We start from the raw sequence: 20,806 nt of genomic DNA, 5'->3' as shown, positions 1-20,806 counted from the left end.
ACAGATGTGCAGAGAGAAGTGTAAATAAGAGATCCAGAGAGGAAGGGTAGTTTTAGTCCCCAGCTTCCAGTGCCTGTACCCACCCCTCATGAGATTCAGTTTTACCTCTTGTTCTTGGAGACTGTTACTCCTTCTACTAAACTGGATGTTTCTATTATCAACAATTAAAGACCCCAAGGCTAAGATAACTTAAACTAATGCTCCATAACATGTAAAGGAATAGTCCTCAATCCTGCATTCCTATAGTCCAGTTCTAAATAGTCCTCTTCCTTTGTGACTTTCTAGTCATGGCCAGTTCTGTTTCCATTTGCTGAGACAAAGGATCCCTCCAATCTAAAGAAAAAAAAAAATATCACGGCGCCGGGTGGCTCAGTGAGTTAAGCCTCTGCCTTCAGCTCAGCTCATGATCTCAGGGTCCTGGGATCAAGCCCTGCATTGGGCTCTCTGCTCAGTGGGGAGTCTGCTTCCCTTTATCTCTCTCTTCCTACTTGTGACCTCTGTCTGTCAAATAAATAAAATCTTTTAAAAAAGGTATTTTAGGGACGCCTGGGTGGCTCAGTTGGTTAAGCAGCTGCCTTCGGCTCAGGTCATGATCCCAGTGTCCTGGGATCGAGTCCCACATTGGGCTCCTTGCTCCGCAGGGAGACTGCTTCTCCCTCTGCCTCTGCCTTCCACTCTGTCTGCCCGTGCTCGCTCTCACTCTCTCTCTCTCTGACAAATAAATAAAATCTTAAAAAATAAAAAATAAAATAAAATAAAAAAGGTATTTTAAAAATCATATGCAGGAAGGATACCATGGCTAAGTTATTTCCTTTATTTCTGCAGAGGAGCAAACTAGCTTATATATCTAGATTTGGTCTCCCAATCCATAATCACATATCCCATTCCTTTCTCCTCACTGGGTAGAATATTAATACTAAAATAGTCATAAAAATAACTAATAGAAATGCACAGTGTTAAAGGATCTCTATATCTTCTCCTCTAAACAACCCTATGGAATAGACAATGACAGAATTATTAGTCCATTTCTTATTTGAGAAAACTAGACCCAAAGGAATTAAATTCATTTATTTATCAAGTATTTATTGAGTGTCTATTTTGTGGCTTTATGCTCAAGATCTTATATTCTAGCAGGGAAGGCAGACAAGCAATTACCTAAGGCAACGTGCGACTTAAGAACTAGGAAAGGATTTCTCAAGTGGAGAAGGGCTGTCTCCAATGACCTTAGCTATCCCTATGGTTACCTAATTTGTTTGAAGTTCGTGGTAAGAATCTTAAAAGCTAAAGTACCAGATGAAACTTACTGGAAAGCACTTTTACTACTTTTGTGTCCTCCAGCCTACTTCAAAGCTAAAGAGCTGACAACTCATGTTCACTGTTATCTTTCACCTCTAAGAACTACCCCCCATCTGTTTCCTAACATACTATGATGCAACATCATCAGATTTGCAAGAATCCCTCCTCCTCTCTCACCACCACCCCCAACTTTAAAGTAGTAAGTGATGTCAGCTCTCCCCACTTTATGCTCCCATGCTTACTGCTGGAGCCTCCTTTCTGGTGACCATTTCTTATTTGGGTCTTTGCACTAGTCTAAGCAGCCTCCCAGCTTCTACCCTTATTTACTGATTTCAGACACACAATGATTTCTTATCATTGTGCCAGTCCCGTACTTTGAAAGTCATGGTTCTCTATCTTTGAGGATGATAAAATTCAGGCTCTTTAGTGGAGCACAGAAATCCTCTTGCAAGATGCCCCTCCCAAAACACATCTCTTTTTTCACATCCTCTGTGCAGCGTCTTCTCATAGGACATCTCATGCCTTTACTTAATGCATACCCTCTTCCTCATATGATCCCGCTTCCCATTTCTAGGTGAACGACTTATTATTTGTCCTTCAAAGCACAATTCAAATGTCTACTCTCTTTTAAAAGCCTTACCTGACTACCTGGGCACCCCCTCCTCTAGCATTAATCGCATTGTGTTGTAATCATCTGCTCTCCTATCTGTCTCTCGCATAACTATGAATTCATCTAGGAAGGGACGATGTCTTCCTCCACACCTAGGGAACCCTGGCATTTCAAGTAGGCAATTGATGAATGAGGAAATGAATAAGTAGGTCCAGCAATGTTCTCAAGAAGAAGAAGATGCTTTTCCTTGTCACTGACCTCCAGTCAAGTGCTGTGCAGCTCCCCATACCCACACCTGGCCAGCCCTGCCGGTGCCCATACAAAACACGCCCTCTGAGGAAAATACGAGTAGGGAAGAGGGAGACTCAGTTCTAATTTAAAGGGTGGATCCGCATTCACCTTTGCAATAGTTTCCGTTGTCAGGGATTAAATAGAACTTTTTTTTTTTTTAATAAAACTATTTTTAAATGTAATACTCTCACCAATGCAAGAGTTGGGCTGGGACCCTTGGGGAAACCTTCAGACACCTAGGCGGCAAATCATTTTATTGCAGTGACAAAATTTTCGAACTTCAACAGCAGAAGTTTGCCGAAAGTGTGGATTCTGTATATTCTCCACCGTATTTCTGAGGCGCGCCGGGGATGTAATGTTCAACACTGACAGACACACCTATGGGGATCTACCAACAGCTACGGGAGCCAGGCATATTTCCCGCCTCCCTGCGAAGTCCGGTGGGGCCCCCGTCCCCCAGCAGAACGTGGACTTGCACCCCGAGAAGTCTCGAGCCCCGCCTCCCGAGGCGTCTGCCCGAGTCTGGGCAGGCGGGGCCCCGCCACGTGGAGCGCAGACCCGATTCTCCAAGGGCCTACGCTGTTGGCGCAGCGTAGCTCCGTCGCGGCCCTTCGCCCCACGTCAGCAGCGGAGGCTCCGCGGCCTGCGTTACTCCAACGCAGCTGACGTAACGTCATCTTGCGGGACGTGGACGGAAGAAAAAGGGGAGTTATTCGGCACCAGAATCCGCCCGGCGTGGACTGCGCACCAGGCGGCGGGGCCTGCGGACCAGGCGGCGGGGCGGGACAGCGGGGTCGGGCGGCGGCGTGAAGCAGGTACGCGGCGGGGATGGCGGCAGGAATGGCGCGGCGCCAGCGCCTCCGCGGGGGCTGATGGGGCGCGCGGGCCGCCGCGGGGAAAGGGTGAACGCCGGCCCGCGGGCGACCCAGGGGGCTGTGGGGGCGCGGGCGGGCGGGGAGGCCGGGCCCGAGACTGGGTGTGGGCTCGCGGGCACTGACGGCGGCTGCCTGGGCGGCCCAGGGAGCGCCGGCCGCCTTGTGGTGGTCCCATATGGGCTCCGAGGGGCTTGGGGCACGGACCTCCGCGGCCGCGCTTGGTTCCTCCCACGTGGAGGAACCGCTCCGGGTGGAGGCCTGAGGGCTCAGCGGAGCCCTCTCGGGGAGTCCGGGCTCCGCTTCCAGTGCACCTGCCCCGCGGCCGGTGATGGACCCTGGTTTGTAACCGGCCACGCGCCGACTCTCCGCGGCCTGTGTGTGGGTCCCCTGCCGCACCCCACCCCCGGGCTCTCGTGACCCTCTCTTTCAAAACCAGGCCCCCGGCAGCGGGGGCGTTCGCTCACGACTGCCCTTTGCAGTGTGGCACACGGTCTGTGAGGAGTACCTCCGTGGCACTCCAGGACGCACCCAGACTCCCCGCCCCCCATCATTATCCCCTGCTCTCTGAGGGACCTAGGTTTATCACACGGTCTTTGTCTTTGAGTGCTGAACCATATACCAACTCTGTGTTTCTGCGTGAAGTTTGTTGGGACTAAAGTTCCGTTCTTTGTCCAAATCAGTAAGATAAAGGCCTTCTGTTTAAAACGAGTGGGGGCGTTGGGGTGGCTCTGTCGGTTAAGCGTCTACCTTCGGCTCAGGTAATGATCCCAGGGTCCTGGGTTCGAGCCCCACATCTCCGCTCCACATCGAGCCTCCCGCTCCCCCTGCTTGTGCTTTCTCTCCCCCTCTTTCTCTCTGTTGAATAAATTTTTTAAAAATCTTAAAAAACAACAACAACAAAAATAAAAACACAAATGAAAGAGGTACTTCAGAAACGACCAGAGTCAAAACATGGGAACTTTTTTTTAGCTGATAAGACATTGAGTCTAGACACACACATACCCTTTGCTCCCTGGAATCAGCTGTCTGCTTTAGAGAGCCTAATGAGCTCTGACAGGAGAACCGTTCATTGCAGTCAGTCAGAGGTTGTGTGGTACAGGGGAGAGGCCAGGGAGACTTGGTTTCTAGGTCAGTTTTGAACCTAACAAGTTAGTGACCTTGAACATTCAGAGCTTTCAGTTATTAGATAAGAGAGAGGTAAGCAGGGGCACCTGGGTGGCTCAGTGGGTTAAAGCCTCTGCCTTCAGCTCAGGTCATGATCCCAGGGTCCTGGGATGGAGCCCCGCATCTGGCTCTCTCTGCTCTGCAGGGAGCCTGCTTCCTCCTCTCTCTCTGTCAAATAAATAAATAAAATCTTTAAAAAGAGAGAGAGAGAGAGGTAAGCAGTAAGCTTAATTTGTGATTATGTCCATCAGAGAATATTCATTGAATTCTTATGCCTATGACACATCCTGCAGGAAATAAAGAGAAAGTTGTAGGACATCATTAGTGCTTAGAAGAGGGACCACAGCTGACATTTGTTGAGCATCTGTTGTACTCAAGAGTCCCTGCATTGTCTCATTTAATTCTCACAATAATCCCAAGAAGTCCTTACTGTTATTGTCCCTGATTTACAATAGAGGAAACTGAGGCTTAGAAAGATTCAGTAACCTTCCAGAAAGCACATAACAAGTGCAGAGCTGAAACCCAAATCTGTCCATAATCCGTGTTCCTTGTCCAGTTTACCCCCCGCTGTCAGTGGGAAGTTGATAATCCAGGTGGGAAAAGCAACAGTAACGATAAACCAGTTAAAAGATAACCTGTAGGGTTATATCCAATTTTGGATGCTACAGCTGCTGAGAAAGTTTTCAAGAGACAGAACTAGAATTTTAGTGTCACAATTTGTTTATTTTACCCTCTTGAAGTTCCTTTTGGAGAATTCATATGTAAATAATTGCTTAGCAACTGTTACTGAAGGAGGGATGCCTGGGTGGCTCAGTCAGTTAAGCATCTGCCTTCAGCTCAAGTCATGACCCCAGGGTCCTGGGATTAGTTGCCATAGCTGTCCTAGGGCTTCTTGCTCAGCGGGGAGTCTGCTTCTCCCTCTGCCTGCCACTCACCCTGCTTGTGCTCTCTCTGTCTCTCTCTCTCTGACAAATAAGTAAATAAATAAAATCTTTAAAAAAAACAAAATTACTAAAGGAATTTATATAAGCAGCACACAAAGACCACGGGCTTATGTCCTCCTTAATATTACGCAGATAATTTTCCCTTGGGATCTTCCAGACTCTCACAAACTGAAGTCAACAAGGACAGCACTTAACACATTCTGTTGCCTATGGGATGACATATCTTTTACAGCAGCTGTGAGATATATCCTGCCAATCTCTTCTCTCCCCTTTCTGTTCCTTTGAGCTGTATAAATTGAAGAGCAATACATACCACTTCTTGTTTCTCTTCACTGTGGGGTCAACTGCTAGTCTTTTGAGACACGTGTAAGAGGGTTGCAATATATTCACCAATCCATAGAGCAAAAGTTAAAAAGAAGCTTGCAAGCAAAGAGGGTGCAGTGTTTTTCTTATCTTGTGAAAACAGCAATGTCCCTGTCACACGAGAGGTACAATAATGAATGGCTTATTCTCATGTGCATATATAGGAGGGAGCCCCCTACTATTTTGTGAAATAAACTATTCTTTATCTGAAATCTTTGGTTTGACCCCGGGCAGGAAAATGCCCATAACCACCATATTCGCAGCTCAGGTTTCTAGCCAGGTACTCACCCTCTACGGGATATGCCCATAGTCATTTAAAATAACGACCTTTTTTTTTAAATATTTTATTTATTTGACACCCAGAGAGATCACAAGTAGGCAGAGAGACAGGCAGAGAGAGAGGAGGGAAGCAGACTCCCTGCTGAGCAGAGAGCCCGATATGGGGCTCAATCCCAGGACCCTGAGACCATGACCCAAGCCAAAGGCAGAGGCTTAACCCACTGAGCCACCCAGGCACCCCTAAAATACCGACCATTTGCAGACATTGCACTCCGCCAGGCATGCAAGAGTGAGCTTTAGATTCCTGTGCGCAGGAGGAGGAAAGATGACAGTAGCCTCTGGCCTTCCCATCCTCTTTTTGTGTCAGCAGGGATCAAGCAGGCATTTCAAATATGTGGTTTTCAGAGTTCTTTTGGGAGGTGATAGCAGGAAGGTGGAGATGGCTGCTTATTGGATGTTGGATCTGTTTTTTATTTGTTTGAGTCTCCCTAATGGTGTAGGAATTGTAGTGAAGATTTAGTATCAATACAGAAACCTTGTACTTTTAACTTTTTTGTCACTCAGAATATTTATAAACCTGAATTGTGATTTGCTTCCATAAAAACTAAGGAGGTCCTAGGAAAGGAAGGATAGAGGTGGGACCTGGGAAGGAGCCATTTCTTGTCTCTTTCTTTTCTATATACAGAACAGGTAAGAGTGTGCCTAATACAGAGGAGTCTGGAGCAGAAGAGTCAAGTTTTTACTCTGAGAGTATGAGAAAGTGGAAGAAAATAAAGTTAATTGCCTATTATTTTCATTTTCACCTTTTAAAAATGTATTCTGCAGATACTTTGATCAGTGACCACGTCACAGCATGTTGAGACAAGTCTGTTGCTCTGGTTTCCAGCCCTTCCGCCAGCGTCTCCTTCCCTGGCTCCAATCCACAGCCCTCTCCAGATCCCGTACGTACCACAGGAAACTTAGAAGGATGTGGGAAGTTTGGAAGTGTGTTTCACGCAAGGTTTTAAAGGAGAAAAAAGTATAATTTGGCAGAATTGGACAAAGAGTAAACCAGGAAACAATCTACTGGTGAAATGTTCCAAGTGTTTGTATTTATCAATAAAATGAAACTTCTGGAGGTGATAGCTTTATGGCATCAACTATGGTGTTGGTTTCACAGGTGTATACATATCTACAGAATCATCAAGTTGTACACATTAATTTTTTACAGCTTTTTGTATGCCTAATTAATTAATTTAAAATTTAAAAAAATTTTCGGGCGCCTGGGTGGCTCAGTGGGTTAAGCCTCTGCCTTCGACTCAGGTCATGATCTCAGGGTCCTGGAATGGAGCCCCGCATCAGGCTCTGCTTAGCAGAGAGTCTGCTTCCCTCTCTCTCTCTCTCTCTCTCTCTTTGCCTGCCTCTCTGCCTACTTGTGATCTCTCTCTCTCTGTCAAATAAATAAATAAAATCTTTTAAAAAAATCCTTTTTTAAAAAGGAAAATTTAAAAAATTTTCAAATGAGGTGTTACCTCTATTTTCCCGAAGTTTTTTTACAGGCTATTTTTGTTTCTTACCCTTTTTTGTAGCTATGCTTTAATTTTGAGACCCTGGAGATTAATGTGCTATCATAAGAGCTAATACAGAGAGATCCCTTATGCCCTTTTACATGTTCTTCCAGTATCTCAGTCCAGATATTGACATTGATCTAGTCAAGATAAGAACGTTTCCACCTTTACAAGATCCTTCACTTCTGTCTTTTATGTCTGTCCTCCTCCTCCCAATCCCTGACCCCTGGCAACCACTAATCTGTTCTCCATTTCTATAATTTTGTCATTTCGAAAAATGTTAAATAAATGAAGTCATACAGTATGTGATCTTTGGAGATGGGTTTTTTTTACCCTGCATAATTCCCTGGAGAGACATCCAAGTTGCTGTGTGTTATCAGTTGGTTCCTTTTTATTACTCAGTAGTATTTAATGTTATGGGTATACCACAGCTGGTGTAACCATTCACCCATTGAAGGGCATCTGGTTGTTTCTAATTTTTTATGCGTATGACTGCTGTGAGCATTTGTGTGCAGGATTTCGTGTGGACAGAGTTTGCATTTCTCTGGGATAAATGCCTGAGAGTTCAGTTGCTGGATCATATAGCCGTTGTATGTTTAGTCGTGTAAGAAACTACCGCACGGTTTTTGCAGAATGGCTGTACCATTTTCCGTTTCCCCCAGCAGTGTATGAGCAGTCCGCCTTCTCTCCATCCTTATCAACATTTGATGTTGTCACCCTTTGATTTTAGCCATTGTGATAAGTGTGTAATCATACCTCTGTGTGGTTTTTTTTTTTTTTAAGATTTTATTTATATACCTGACAGAGATCACAAGTAGGCAGGAGGCAGGCAGAGAGAGGGGGAAGCCGGCTCCCTGCTGAGCAGAGAGCCCGATGTGGGACTCGATCCCAGGACCCCGGGATCATGACCTGAGCTGAAGGCAGGCTTAACCGACTGAGCCACCCAGGCGCCCCAGTGTTGAACATCTTTTCATGTGCTAGTTCGCCATCTTAAATCCTCTTTAGTGAAATGGTTCCTTCTCATCTTTAATTATATTTTTTTTTAGCTTCGAATTTTTCAAGTTCTTTCTCTTCTAGATACCAGTCCTTTACAGATAAGTGGTTTGAAAGTATTTTCTCCTGATTTATAGCTTGTCATTTCATTCCTTTAGAGGATCTTTCACAGAGAAAAGTTTTTTTATTTTGATGATGTCCCATTTAACAATATTTTCTTTCATTGTACATTTGGGGTCAAGTCTACAGGCTTTGTATAGCCCTACATACTGAAGATTTCCTCCTGTGTTTTTGCTAAAAAGTTTTATAGCTTTCCATTTTGCATTTAAGTGTATGATCCATTTTGAGTTAGTTTTTGTAAGGTTTAGGTCAAGGTTTATGGTTTTGTCTGTGGACATCTAGTTATTCCAGCAGCACTTGTTGAGAGGCTGTTTATCATGTTTTGAGTGGCTGTCTCCTTGATATCAGTTAAATCTTGCCAGTAGTCTGTCTCCAGACTTTACTGTAAGAGAACTTGCTTATCAACTAATGAAGCTTATCATTATCTAGAAAAAAAAATCTCTGTGTTCCCATTCACATAAGGAAGAAAACAAGGGAGAAAAGATCAAGGTTGAGCCAGGCGCCATGGGTTTTGAAACTAGCTGTGCTACTTACTAAGTATCTTCAGTGACTTAAAAGGACCATAGATTTTGCGATCTGATAATGTTAGCAAGTTACTCAGCTTCTCTGGGCCTCAGTTTCCTCTTCATAAAGTGAGTATAATAACACCAACTAACTCATGATAATACCTAACTCATGAGACTTAACTCATGAGAATTCAGTATGATGATAGCAATAGCAGACACTTTTTTTTTATAATACTAGCTAATATTTATTGAGTGTTTTTTTTGTGTGTCAGTTTTTGTTCATGCATCAATTCATTTTATCCCTTACAGCAACCTTATGAGATAGTTAAGGTAACAGCAAATAAGCAGAAGGATTTAGATTCCGATCCAGTCAATCTAGTTCCAGAATCTATACCAGTCCTTTTCTATGTCCTCTACCTCCATAAAAGGTGTGTGGATACCTAACATAGCTCTTAGTATATAGTAAGTATTCAGTATTTTTATTATTGTTACTATTGATTATTCTCTTTAGTCTAATTCATAGAAAGAGGTACTTTCTAATCTTTTCGCTAGGATTTTCAATTTTTGTATCCAGATTCCTCTGAATTCTGGAGCCCTGTGTTCACTGACTGTGATAAGCAGAAGAACAGAAAAGAAATAATAAAGGCCAAGTGAGAAAGTGTATACATTTAAACACTAAAGGAAACAGAAGGCCGGGAAGGGAGATAGAAATCCTGTCAGGGTCCTCTCTTGGAACACAGGCTCATTGATTACTGAGCATAAGGACTCTGATGCTAAAAAGGTAACAGACTTCTCCTCCCTTGGAGTATGGTGCATGGCATTTTTGAAAAATATGGACAACCCTCTTCTCACACCCACCCCCAACACAGTGCACACACCTACCTCTCAGTATCCCCTTATACTAACCAGGAGGAAATGGCTTTTCTGTGAGACTTAAAGCCTAAAGGTTCACTAGAAGATGCGAAGAGATTGCCCTTCCAGAAGCCTTGGATTTTTCCTAACTAATCAAGGCCTTCTCATTCCTCAATACAGACTCCAAAAAATACGCAGCACGGTGGAACATAAAAAATGCCCCCAAGAAAGGTAGACTTAATCTGGGAGTAATGTAGGTCCTCAGCACTGTTGAACTGGAAGCCCAAAAAGCCCTGTACCCCTAGAACTCTCCCTGGTGCTAGAATCCTCTGGATGTAACTGAGCCTTTTCTTGCTCGAAACCTTATTTATAGTTGTTTCTTCTTGAACCTTGTCAGCTCTATCTGCTGTGACCCAGTTGCCTATAGCCAGAATGACCCTTGACTGCCGGGCACCCAGGTGTGCTGATATCTTTGCTGATAAAGACTAAGGATCAGGAGCCTCCTTCATGCTAACCCGACCTGCTAGATTCTGATTGGTTTCTGCCGTTTGATCACCTGGACTGTCATGCTTGCCACTACTTATGTCCTTAAGTGCCCTCTTAACACTGCTCCACCCATGCTTAGCACTCTCCAGGACAGGACAAAGCCTGCAGGGATAGGAAAGAAAAATGGCTATCAGGCCTAGTCCTGACAGCTATCAAAGGGATACTGATACTTGGGTGTAGCTCTGAGCTTTGCAAATAGCCATTAAGGTTCAAACCCCACTCCTCTCTCTGCCAGGTCAATGAAGACAGAATTACGTATACAACTTTAAAGCTTAGGCTTAGGTGTATTACTGCTTATGATAATAGCACTGAAGACTGAGCCACAGTACATGTATTGATGACGAACTTAATGAAAGGGAACTCTCCCCAGAACTTAGCCCCAACAACAGACAAGCCTGGTAGTCCCTGGGACTCCCCCCAGCAGGAAGAGACAACCCATCTGTGGGTGAGCAAGGGTGCCAGGACCCAGTTCCATCCCAGGTGATGGACTTACTGAGCAGCTTTGTGCCAGGAACTGGACTGCAAGCCTGCTGTGAAAAAAAGACCTTGTCAACTTCTTGTATCTCCACAAACCTAAAACGTAAGTGCTTTTTAAGAGAGAAGGAAGAAAGGACTCTTTACTGCTTCATTAAAATACTCATTCTAAGATTTGCGTGTGAAGGAAGCAGGGAGGAGAGCACACACTGATCTTCTGGTCCATGAGAATAAGATTCTGCTCATTTTCTCTCGGTTGTTACAGCATAGAGAAAACAAGAGAAGCTACATTGTAGTTAGAAGAGTTAGTGGTTGGGGGTTAGAGGTAGCGGCTCTATAGAAATCTGGGAAATCTATCTGTAAATATAAAGGGAGGTGATAATGGCTGATTGGAGTGATGGAAGTTACTCTGCAGTAGTACCATTGTAGAATAGTGGCTTGGAATGATTACTGTAGTAATTCATGCAAATATTTATTAAGTACCTGTAATGACACATAGAGACCTCTTACGGAGGAAGTACCTGAAGTTTAGTCCTGCTAAGGACCTGTAGTACTCATCTTGACTTGCTTCTCACAATCCAGGGAATCCCACCAAGAAAAAGTCTATTTGTGGTGAGTGAGACCATCCATCAGCAAGGCCTCACCTGGTGCTCTGTCTGGACACTCATTCTTCTGTATCAATACAATTAGGTCAGGTGTGTATACTAGAAACTCCAAAATAATGGCTCAAACAAAATAGAAGTCTATTTCTCTCTCTTTTTAAAAAAAAATGTTTTATTTATTCATTTGAGCGAGAGAGAGCATGAGAGAGAGAGTACAAACGGGGGAGGTACAGAGGCAGAGGGAGAGAAGCAAACTTCCCACCATCATGGAGCCTGATGCGGGACTCGATCCTAGGACCCCAGGATCATGACCCTGAGCCAAAAGCAGATGCTTGACTGACTGAGCCACCCAGGCACCCTATTTCTCTCTCTCTTTTTTAAGATTTTAATTTTTTTTTAAAGATTTTATTTATTTATTTATTTGACAGAGACACAGTGAGATAGTGAACATAAAGCAGGAGGAGTGAAAGAGGGAGAAGAAGCAGGCTTCCTGCTGAGCAGGGAGCCCAGTGCAGGGCTTGATCCCAGGACCCTGGGATCGTGACCTGAGCCGAAGGCAGTCACTTAACAACTGAGCCACCCAGGCGACCCTAAAGATGTTTATTTTTAAATAATCTCTACACCTAACTTGGGGCTCGAACCCACGACCCCGAGTTCAGGAGTTGCATGCTCTACCCATGCAGCTAGCCAGGCACCCCTCTCTCTTTTGAAAGGAACCTGGGGTTTTCTAAGAAGGGAGGCAGTCCAGGGCTTTCAGAATAGCTCTGTGAAATCATTGGGCATCCACATTCCTCCTTTCTTCTTACTCCAGAGTTAGAGTTCCTGCCTCATACTCATGTTCTAAGCAGTAGGATGGATGAAGGGAAGAAGGAGACACTTCTCTTTTGAACAAAATTCCTAGAAGTTCCACATAACACTTTCACTGTATCTCACTAACAAGAATTTAAGTCACATGGCCATGTCTAGCTGCACAAAAAGTCTGGGAAATGTAGCCTTTGACTAGTGGCCATGTGCCCTGCTCAAAGTAGAGAAGTCTCTTCATTTGTGAAAGGGCTAATGCGTAGTAAGCAGCCAGCAGGACGAGTTGGACCTGTAGGGTGGTGAAGGGATTCAGTGCCTGACATTGAGCTTCTACTGTTTTACTTTTGGCTTTATGTAGATAAATCTTCAGCTTTTTAATCAAGACAATATATACCTATATATGAGAGTGTGTGTGTGTGTGTGTGTGTGTGTGTGTGTGTGTGTATTTAATATTTGCTTCCTTAGAAATCCTGTTTAGCATTGCAAGAAAAAAAAGTCAGGAAAGGATTGCTTAAAGGCAGATGTCCAAAAGGATTGAAAGTATCCGACTCCAACATTCCTTGTCCTTCAGAAAGCTATCCAATTATTTTTAATCATTGTTACAGACATCTGGAATCATGCTACCATGTCAGAAAATTTGTAGATGGATCAGTTAATGCTTTTTACCACTCATACCAGTTACTTTGTCCTTTATTGTCTTTGCTAGTCAGGCTCACTCTCTATCTATAGTGGTATGGTTTCTTTAAAAGCACACTATTTTTTTTTTAAACAATGTATTTTTATTGCTTAAATTTGGGAGACATAGATAAGAATAAGGAAGAAAATTGAAATCACTTGTAATTCTATCAAAAATAAAAACATTAACATTGTGATTTATTTTCATCTTTTTTCTGTGCATTTAGACACAGGAAACTAACATCATGAGCATTTTCTTATGTTATTAAAAATTATGAAAAAGTTAATTCTTCTTTTTTTGGATGTTTACTTTGCTTGTGATTTTTCCTATTACAAATAACACTGGTGCAGCCTTCTGAGAAATCTTTTTGTTTCTATCTCTAATTAGTTTCTTAGAATAAATTTCTGAACATAGAATTACTGGATCAAAAGACATGAACATTTTTAAGACTTTTGGTGTATTTTGCCAACTTGTCTTCAGGAAAGATTATTTTATTTAAACTCTTCACAGTGTTTGAGTGTATCTGGGACCTGTATACTGGGTGTGAACTCCAGGCAATACTAGAATAAGAATATGCTGGGTATACTGGCTTTTGATTTAGTTGGTTTGACTCAGTTAAGAATGATAAGGTTATTTTTTGACTAAACTGATTAATATTGCATGTGTATGTTTTTAATGAGAACTTTTTATTATATATTAATCTTTTTTCTTACATTTGACTTTGGGAGCTACAGATCGTGTCCAGTCTTCAGCCATCAGACATGTTCGTTCTTGGAGCAACATCCCCTTTATCACTGTACCCCTCAGTCGTACACATGGCAAGTCTTTTGCCCACCGCAGTGAGCTGAAGCACGCGAAGAGAATTGTGGTGAAGCTTGGAAGTGCTGTAGTAACCCGGGGGGATGAGTGCGGCCTTGCCTTGGGGCGCCTGGCATCTATTGTTGAGCAGGTAATTGCCAAGATGGAAGACTCTTGGTGAATAAAAATAATACAGAGTTTTTTTAAGCTGTCAGTTCGGCCCTAATTTTATCCCTAACCCATCCTAACCATCAGCTCAGGTTTATCACCTGAACCGAAGGCAGATGCTTAACCAGCTGAGCCACCCAGACATCCTTTTGTTGATGATTCTTAATCCTGGCTGCACATTAAAATTATCTAAGGGGCATAGAGATTGCTACGCTTCACACTCAGTCTCTGGAGTGGGGCTCAAGCACCTGGATTTTTAAAGTTCCCCAGGTGACTGATAAGTACTCAGGGTTGAGTATCCAGATGGATGTTTATGAATATTGAGCTTTTTTTTGTTCCTGTTTTGCTAAGCTTTTTCTTTTTAAATTAGTAAATAAGTATGAACTATCATTACTAAGATTTTCTAAGTTTATATATTTGAAAGGATTTGGCAGAATCCACAGAGAATACCCATATAAGACTTTCATTTAAAGGCAAAGGATTTTTTAAAAAGCGGGGGCTCAGTTGTTAGGCGACTGCCCTCGGTTCCGGTCATGGTCCCAGTGTCCTGGGATCAAGCCCCATATCGGGCTCCCTGCTTGGTGGGAGGCCTGCTTCTCCCTCTCCCACTCTCCCTGCTTGTGATCCCTCTTTCACTGTGTCTATCAGATAATAAATCAAATCTTAAAAAAAATAAAATAATAAAAATAAAGGCAAAGGATATGAGGCAGCAAGAGAGAGTGCAGGCAGGCATTGGGGTCTGAGAGACATCTGTGCCCAAGTCCTCCAACATCTTTATTTGCACAGGGACCACAGTCTGTCTTCAGATTGAATTACTAAGAGATCCATGCAGGGAATCTTACCTTTGAAAGGGTGCAAAGCAGAAGTTTCCAGTAGGGATTTTATGCCCCACTGACTATGCAAGCAAGCCAGGCTGACTGTAGACTATCAGTAAAGAAGGGTTGACGTGGGAGTTTCAGACGTCATACTACATATCCTACTACCTATTTTTGCCAAAAGTATGTATCAATAAACTTTTTTTTACAAAAGACCAAATAGTAAATATTTTAGGCTTCATATGCCAGATGATCTCTGTCTCAAATATTTGTCTCTACCATGTAGCACAAAATCAGCCATAGACAGTTCGTAAATGTTCTAGTAAATGTTCGTAAATGTTCATAGTTTTACTATGTTCTAGTAAAACTTTATTTACAAAGCCAGGTGCAGGTGAAATTTGCTGATATTTATAAAAGGGCCACGTTGTGAGAAACTTCACTGACACGTAACTGCCTAATAGAATGATGGGCTTTATTTCCCATTCTACCTGGTGAGACCACCACTCCTGCTTTCAAGCTTACTTCCTCCCTGGCCCACCGGCCTGTCATACTCGTTCCTGTCCTTGTCCCCCACCTGGAATCCACTCTTAGAGCCTCCTCTTCAGAAGGAACTTCTTGGTTATACAACTACAGGGGCACCATTCACACTGTGAACTTAGCAGCAGATGCAAATTCTTCCAGTCCTGGAGGCCCAGGCTGAGTCCCAGCTCTGTCCTAGGAGGCCTCAAGAAAAACTACACTCTGATTTGGCTTTCCCATCTTTGGACCTCTCAGTCACTGTCATTTGGCAAGCTGAAAAAATTGGAGCAGTGTTATAACTGATTGGATCTTTTATGTTAAGGAGTTACTGAAATGTCTTAGGTGACACTGGTTTTTAGATGTATGCATATATATTCTGTCTTTTAGCAATTACTGCTGAAATGTTTATAGACAAAATGGTGTGTCCAGGGCCTAGGATTTGTATTAAAATAATTGTGGGGGTGGGGCGCCTAGGTGGCTCAGTGGGTTAAAGCCTCTGCTTTTGGCTTGGGTCATGGTCCCAGGGTCCTGCAATCGAGCCCTACATTGGGCTCTCTGCTCAGCAGGGAGCCTGCTTCCCTCTCTCTCTGCCTGCCTCTCTGCCGACTTGTGATCTCTGTCGGTCAAATGAATAAAATCTTTAAAAATAAAATAATAGTGGGGCTAGCTGTAAAGGCAATACCAGAGACTGGGAAATTGGCATGAGAAATAGTTGTTGAAGCTGGGTGATGGGTTCGTGGGGATTTATAAAACTGTTCGTACCACTTGGTTAAGTATGAAATTTTCTTTTTTTTTTTTTTCCTTTTTTTTGTGTTTGGAGCATTTGTTCCATTTTTAAAGTTATTTATTTATTTCTTCATTTTAAGTAATCTTTGTACCTATTATGGGACTCAAACTCACAATTCCAAGATCAAGAGTCTCACATTGCTCTGACTGGGCCAGCCAGATGCCCCAAGTATGAAATTTTCTATGATAAAAAGTTGTTTTTCAAAGTCGTGATTCATCACAGATGTTGGTGAGTTCCTGAGCTGCTAGTGCTTAAACATCAGGAGGAATGGACATATTAGGACTATGGACTGTACTTGTAGCTTGAGTCTTTGGTTCTTTCACATCTGTCCAAAGTAGGGAACAAAGTGACCACAGCTCACGCTGGGCAGACAGAGCAGAACAGGGTCAACATCTGTCCTTGGTCTAGCCTAAGGTGACCCATAGGGATCAACATACCTCAGAAAGCCTCAATCTTACACATCATGCCTTAGAACCTAAGATGCCATCTGCTAAGTTTACATTGTAGTTCTTAGCTCCAGACTTCTTTTTCTGGAACAACTAGGCCTTCTGCACTATAGATTCCCACAGGTACCATCAAGTGCTGTGCATGTCAGAGGTGCCTGCATACCAGAATCCCCTCATTCAAAATTTCTGATCTCTGTCTGCCATCCGCTTAGCAAATTTGAGATAGCATGTAGGAATCTGTATTTTTACCAAACAACTTGGGTGATTCTTCCAGAGCCAGCCCAGTGCTGGTCCATAAACCAGCATTTGGGATCCACTCAGTCATCTACCCTACCTGAGTCTCTTGTGAGAGAAGAGATGATACAGTAAAAACTCGTAACTTTTCCTCCCTCAATGTTAGGTGTCTGTGCTGCAGAATCAAGGCCGAGAGATGATGCTGGTGACCAGCGGAGCCGTAGCCTTTGGCAAGCAACGCTTGCGCCATGAGATCCTTCTGTCTCAGAGTGTCCGACAGGCTCTGCACTCGGGGCAGAACCAGCTGAAAGAGATGGTGAGTGCTACCTCCAGCCCCTGTAATGGGTCTATAGACCTCCTTGCCTTACTCCCAACCACACCGTATCTATTTGTGTGTTACAGGCAATTCCAGTCTTAGAAGCACGAGCCTGTGCGGCTGCCGGTCAGAGTGGACTGATGGCCTTGTATGAGGCCATGTTTACCCAGTACAGCATCTGTGCTGCTCAGGTGAGAGGCTCACCATTGCAGAGAGGCGTGGGGTCTTTGAGGGTGATTCCCGTAAAGCAAAGGGATGATGAGCAAGGCTCTAGAGCTAGACTGCTTTAACTTCACCCTTGCTAGTTGGGAAATGCAGAGAAACTGTTAGATGTAACCTTTTTGTGTCTTAGTCTCCTCATCTGAAAAAAAAAGATAACATCAGTGCCTACTTGAGAGAGTTTTTGAAAGAAGTCAATGAGAAAATATATGAAAGGCATTTAATGTAGCATCATTCCCAGTAATTATTAGCACTTGGTAATATGCTAGTGACTGTTATAGCTACTACTTTATGTGTTTATATTTTTGATGACAATAAAATTAGGTATCTTTATTTCATTGGCTTCTTTGGCTTTGGGCAGCTTGCTTCTCTTTGTACTGGGTTATCTTTTTTTTTTTTTCCCCCTAGAGATTTTATTTATTTATTTGACAGAGAGAGACACAGCGAGAGAGAGAACACAAGCAGGGGGAGTGGTAGAGGGAGAAGCAGGCTTCCTGCTGAATAGGGAGCCCAGATTGAGCAGGGCTCCATTCCAGGACCCTGGGATCATGACCTGAGCCTAAAGCAGACGCTTAATGATTGAGCCACCCAGGTACCCCTCTTTATACCTGGTTGCCTTGTATAATAAATTTCTATCAAGCATTGATAAGAAAGAAGAATGCATATGGTTGGTTTTCATTCATTAGCAAATATTTATTGAGCACTTATGGTATACCAAGAAGTGTGTTAGGCATTGGGGATACTGTGGTAAACAAATCAACCATGGTTCCCATCCTTATGAAACTTGTACATTTTTAGTGGTTGCCCTTGAAATGTTCTAGAACCTTCTTTCCACATTGTTTTTTAGCTAAATTTCCGGAATTATTTTTTCAGTTATATCTTTGATCATCAGTACCACTATACACTAGAAACATGTAAATATCACAAAACAAGTTAATAGTCATTTCACAAAATAGTTGGGAAAAAATTGAACTCCCCAAGTTACTGTCTTCCAACTCCTTTGCTGTCCCTGATCCCACCATTTACATGGGTGTTATTTTACATATTTGATGTTGTTATGTATACATCCTTTCAGACTTTGGTCTTTCATTTCCTACTGCTGTTTCTGTTTCTTCATAATTCTCACAGTGTTATCCACAGTTACGTTGTTGTTCCAGAGTGTTCTTGAGTAAGTGAGCTAAAGCAGAAAGGCATGGACTTGTCTGTCCACCTGTTGTCTGTAGCTGGGCACCCCACTCTTTCAGATTTTTTTTTTCCTGTTAGCATAAATATAATAGAAATCTTAATTTCTGTCAGCTGCTATTATCAGCTCTCTTATTTTCCACAATCCAATTGCAATTTCATCTTTAATTTTTTTTTAATTAATTTCTTTTCAGCATAACAGAATTCATTGTTTATGCACCACACACAGTGCTCCATGCCGTATGTGCTCTCCATAACACCCACCACCTGGCTCCCCCAACCTCCCACCCCCCGCCCCTTCAAAACCCTCAGATTGTTTTTCAGAGTCTGTAGTCTCTCATGGTTCATCTCCCCTTCCAATTTCCCTCAACTCCCTTCTCCGCTCCATCTCCCTATATCCTCCATGTTATTTGTTATGTTCCACAAATAAGTGAAACCATATGATAATTGACTTTCTCTGTTTGAGTTATTTCACTCAGCATAATCTCTCCCAGTCCCGTCCATGTTGATACAAAAGTTGGATATTCATCCTTTCTGATGGAGGCATAATACTCCATAGTGTATATGGACCACACCTTCCTTATCCATTCGTCTGTTGAAGGGCATCTTGGTTCTTTCCACAGTTTGGCGACCGTGGCCATTGCTACTATAAACATTGGGGTGCAGGTGGCCCTTCTTTTCACTTTTATCCCTGTATCTTTGGGATAGTGCAATTGCAGGGTCACAGGGAAGCTCTATTTTTAATTTCTTAAGGAATCTCCATACTGTTCTCCAAAGTGGCTGCACCAACTTGCATTCCCACCAACAGTGTAAAAGGGTTCCCCTTTCTCCACATCCTCTCCAACACACGTTGTTTCCTGTTTTGCTAATTTTGGCCATTCTAACTGGTGTAAGGTGGTATCTCGATGTAATTTTAATTTGAATCTCCCTGATGGCTAGTGATGATGAACATTTTTTCATGTGTCTGATAGCCATTTGTATGTCTTCATTGGAGAAGTGTCTATTCATGTCTTCTGCCCATTTTTTGACATGATTATCTGTTTTGTGTGTGTTGAGTTTGAGTTCTTTATAGATCCTGGATATCAGCCTTTTGTCTGTACTGTCATTTGCAAATATCTTCTCCCATTCCGTGGGTTGCCTCTTTGTTTTTTTGACTGTTTCCTTTGCTGTGCAGAAGCTTTTGATCTTGATGATGTCCCAAAAGTTCATTTTTCTTTTGTTTCCTTTGCCTTTGGAGATATATCTTGAAAGAAGTTGCTGTGGCTGATATAGAAAAGGTTACTGCCTGTGTTCCCCTCTATGATTCTGATGGATTCCTGTCTCACATTGAGGTCTTTTATCCATTTCGATCCATTTCGACAAATTAAGCCAACTCCACACACAAGAAGGGAAATAATCCAGATTAGAGCAGAGATCAGTGAGATAGAAACTGGAGATACAGTAGAGCTTATCAATGAAACTAGAAGCTGGTTTTTGAAAGAATCAATAAGATCGATAAATCATTGGCCACACTAATCCAAAAGAAAAGAGAGAAGGCTCAAATTAATAAAATTATGAATGAGAAGGGAGAGTTCACAGCTAACACCAAGGAAATAGAAACAATCATCAGAAGTTATTATCAGCAGTTATATGCCAATAAGTTAAGCAACCTAGATGAAATGGATGCATTCCTGGAAAACTATAAACTCCCAAAATTGAACCAGGAAGAAATTGACAACCTGAATCAACCGATATCTAGTAATGAGTTTTTGAAGCAGTGATCAAAAACCTCCCAAAACACAAGAGCCCAGGACCTGACGGATTCCCTGGGGAATTCTACCAAACTTTCAAAAAAGAAATAACACCTACTTTCCTGAAGCTGTTTCAAAAAATTGAAACAGAAGGAAAACTTCCAGACTCTTTTTATGAAGCCAGCATTACCCGGATCCCCAAACCAGGCAAAGACCCCACCAAAAAGGAGAATTTCAGACCAATATCACTGATGAATATGAATACTAAGATTCTCAACAAGATTCTAGCAGATAGGATCCAACAGCACATTAAAAAGATTATCCACCATGACCAGGTGGGATTCATCCCTGGGTTACAAGGATGGTTCAACATTGGCAAATCAATCAATGTGATAGAACAAATCAATAAAAGAAGAGAGAAGAACCACATGGTCCTCTCAATTGATGCAGAAAAAGCATTTGACAAAATCCAGCATCCATTCCTGATTAAAACGCTTTAAAGTTTAGGGATAGAGGGAACTTTCCTGAACTTCATAAAATCTATCTATGAAAAACCCACAGCAAATATCATCCTCAATTGGAAAAAGCTCACAGCCTTCCCGTTGAGATCAGGAACACGACAAGGATGCCCACTCTCACCACTCTTGTTCAAC

The 20,806-nt window shown here is 42.8% G+C and overlaps 1 protein-coding gene across 4 annotated transcripts in view; it reads left to right on the top strand.

Annotated features, from left to right (window-relative positions):
• Positions 1 to 2,750: 2,750 nt before the first annotated feature.
• ALDH18A1 (aldehyde dehydrogenase 18 family member A1) overlaps positions 2,751 to 20,806 on the top strand; it is a 41,702-nt gene continuing 23,646 nt past the window's right edge. For 2 of the 4 annotated variants that reach the window (XM_032312853.1, XM_032312852.1), the window contains exons 1-5: positions 2,751 to 3,012; positions 6,648 to 6,763; positions 13,665 to 13,888; positions 16,873 to 17,022; positions 17,109 to 17,213. In XM_032312853.1, the coding sequence (XP_032168744.1) occupies positions 6,676 to 6,763; positions 13,665 to 13,888; positions 16,873 to 17,022; positions 17,109 to 17,213 (567 nt within the window). In that variant the 5' untranslated portion in view covers positions 2,751 to 3,012; positions 6,648 to 6,675. The remainder of the gene's footprint in view (positions 3,013 to 6,647; positions 6,764 to 13,664; positions 13,889 to 16,872; positions 17,023 to 17,108; positions 17,214 to 20,806) is intronic. The other 2 variants (XM_032312855.1, XM_032312854.1) reach the window with 1 other exon arrangement.

This window comes from Mustela erminea, chromosome 14 (assembly GCF_009829155.1).
Source record: "Mustela erminea isolate mMusErm1 chromosome 14, mMusErm1.Pri, whole genome shotgun sequence".
NCBI classification, from domain to species: Eukaryota; Metazoa; Chordata; class Mammalia; order Carnivora; family Mustelidae; genus Mustela; species Mustela erminea.
The sequence above is the reverse complement of the archived record's forward strand: the minus strand, read 5'-3'. Positions and strand labels throughout refer to the sequence as shown.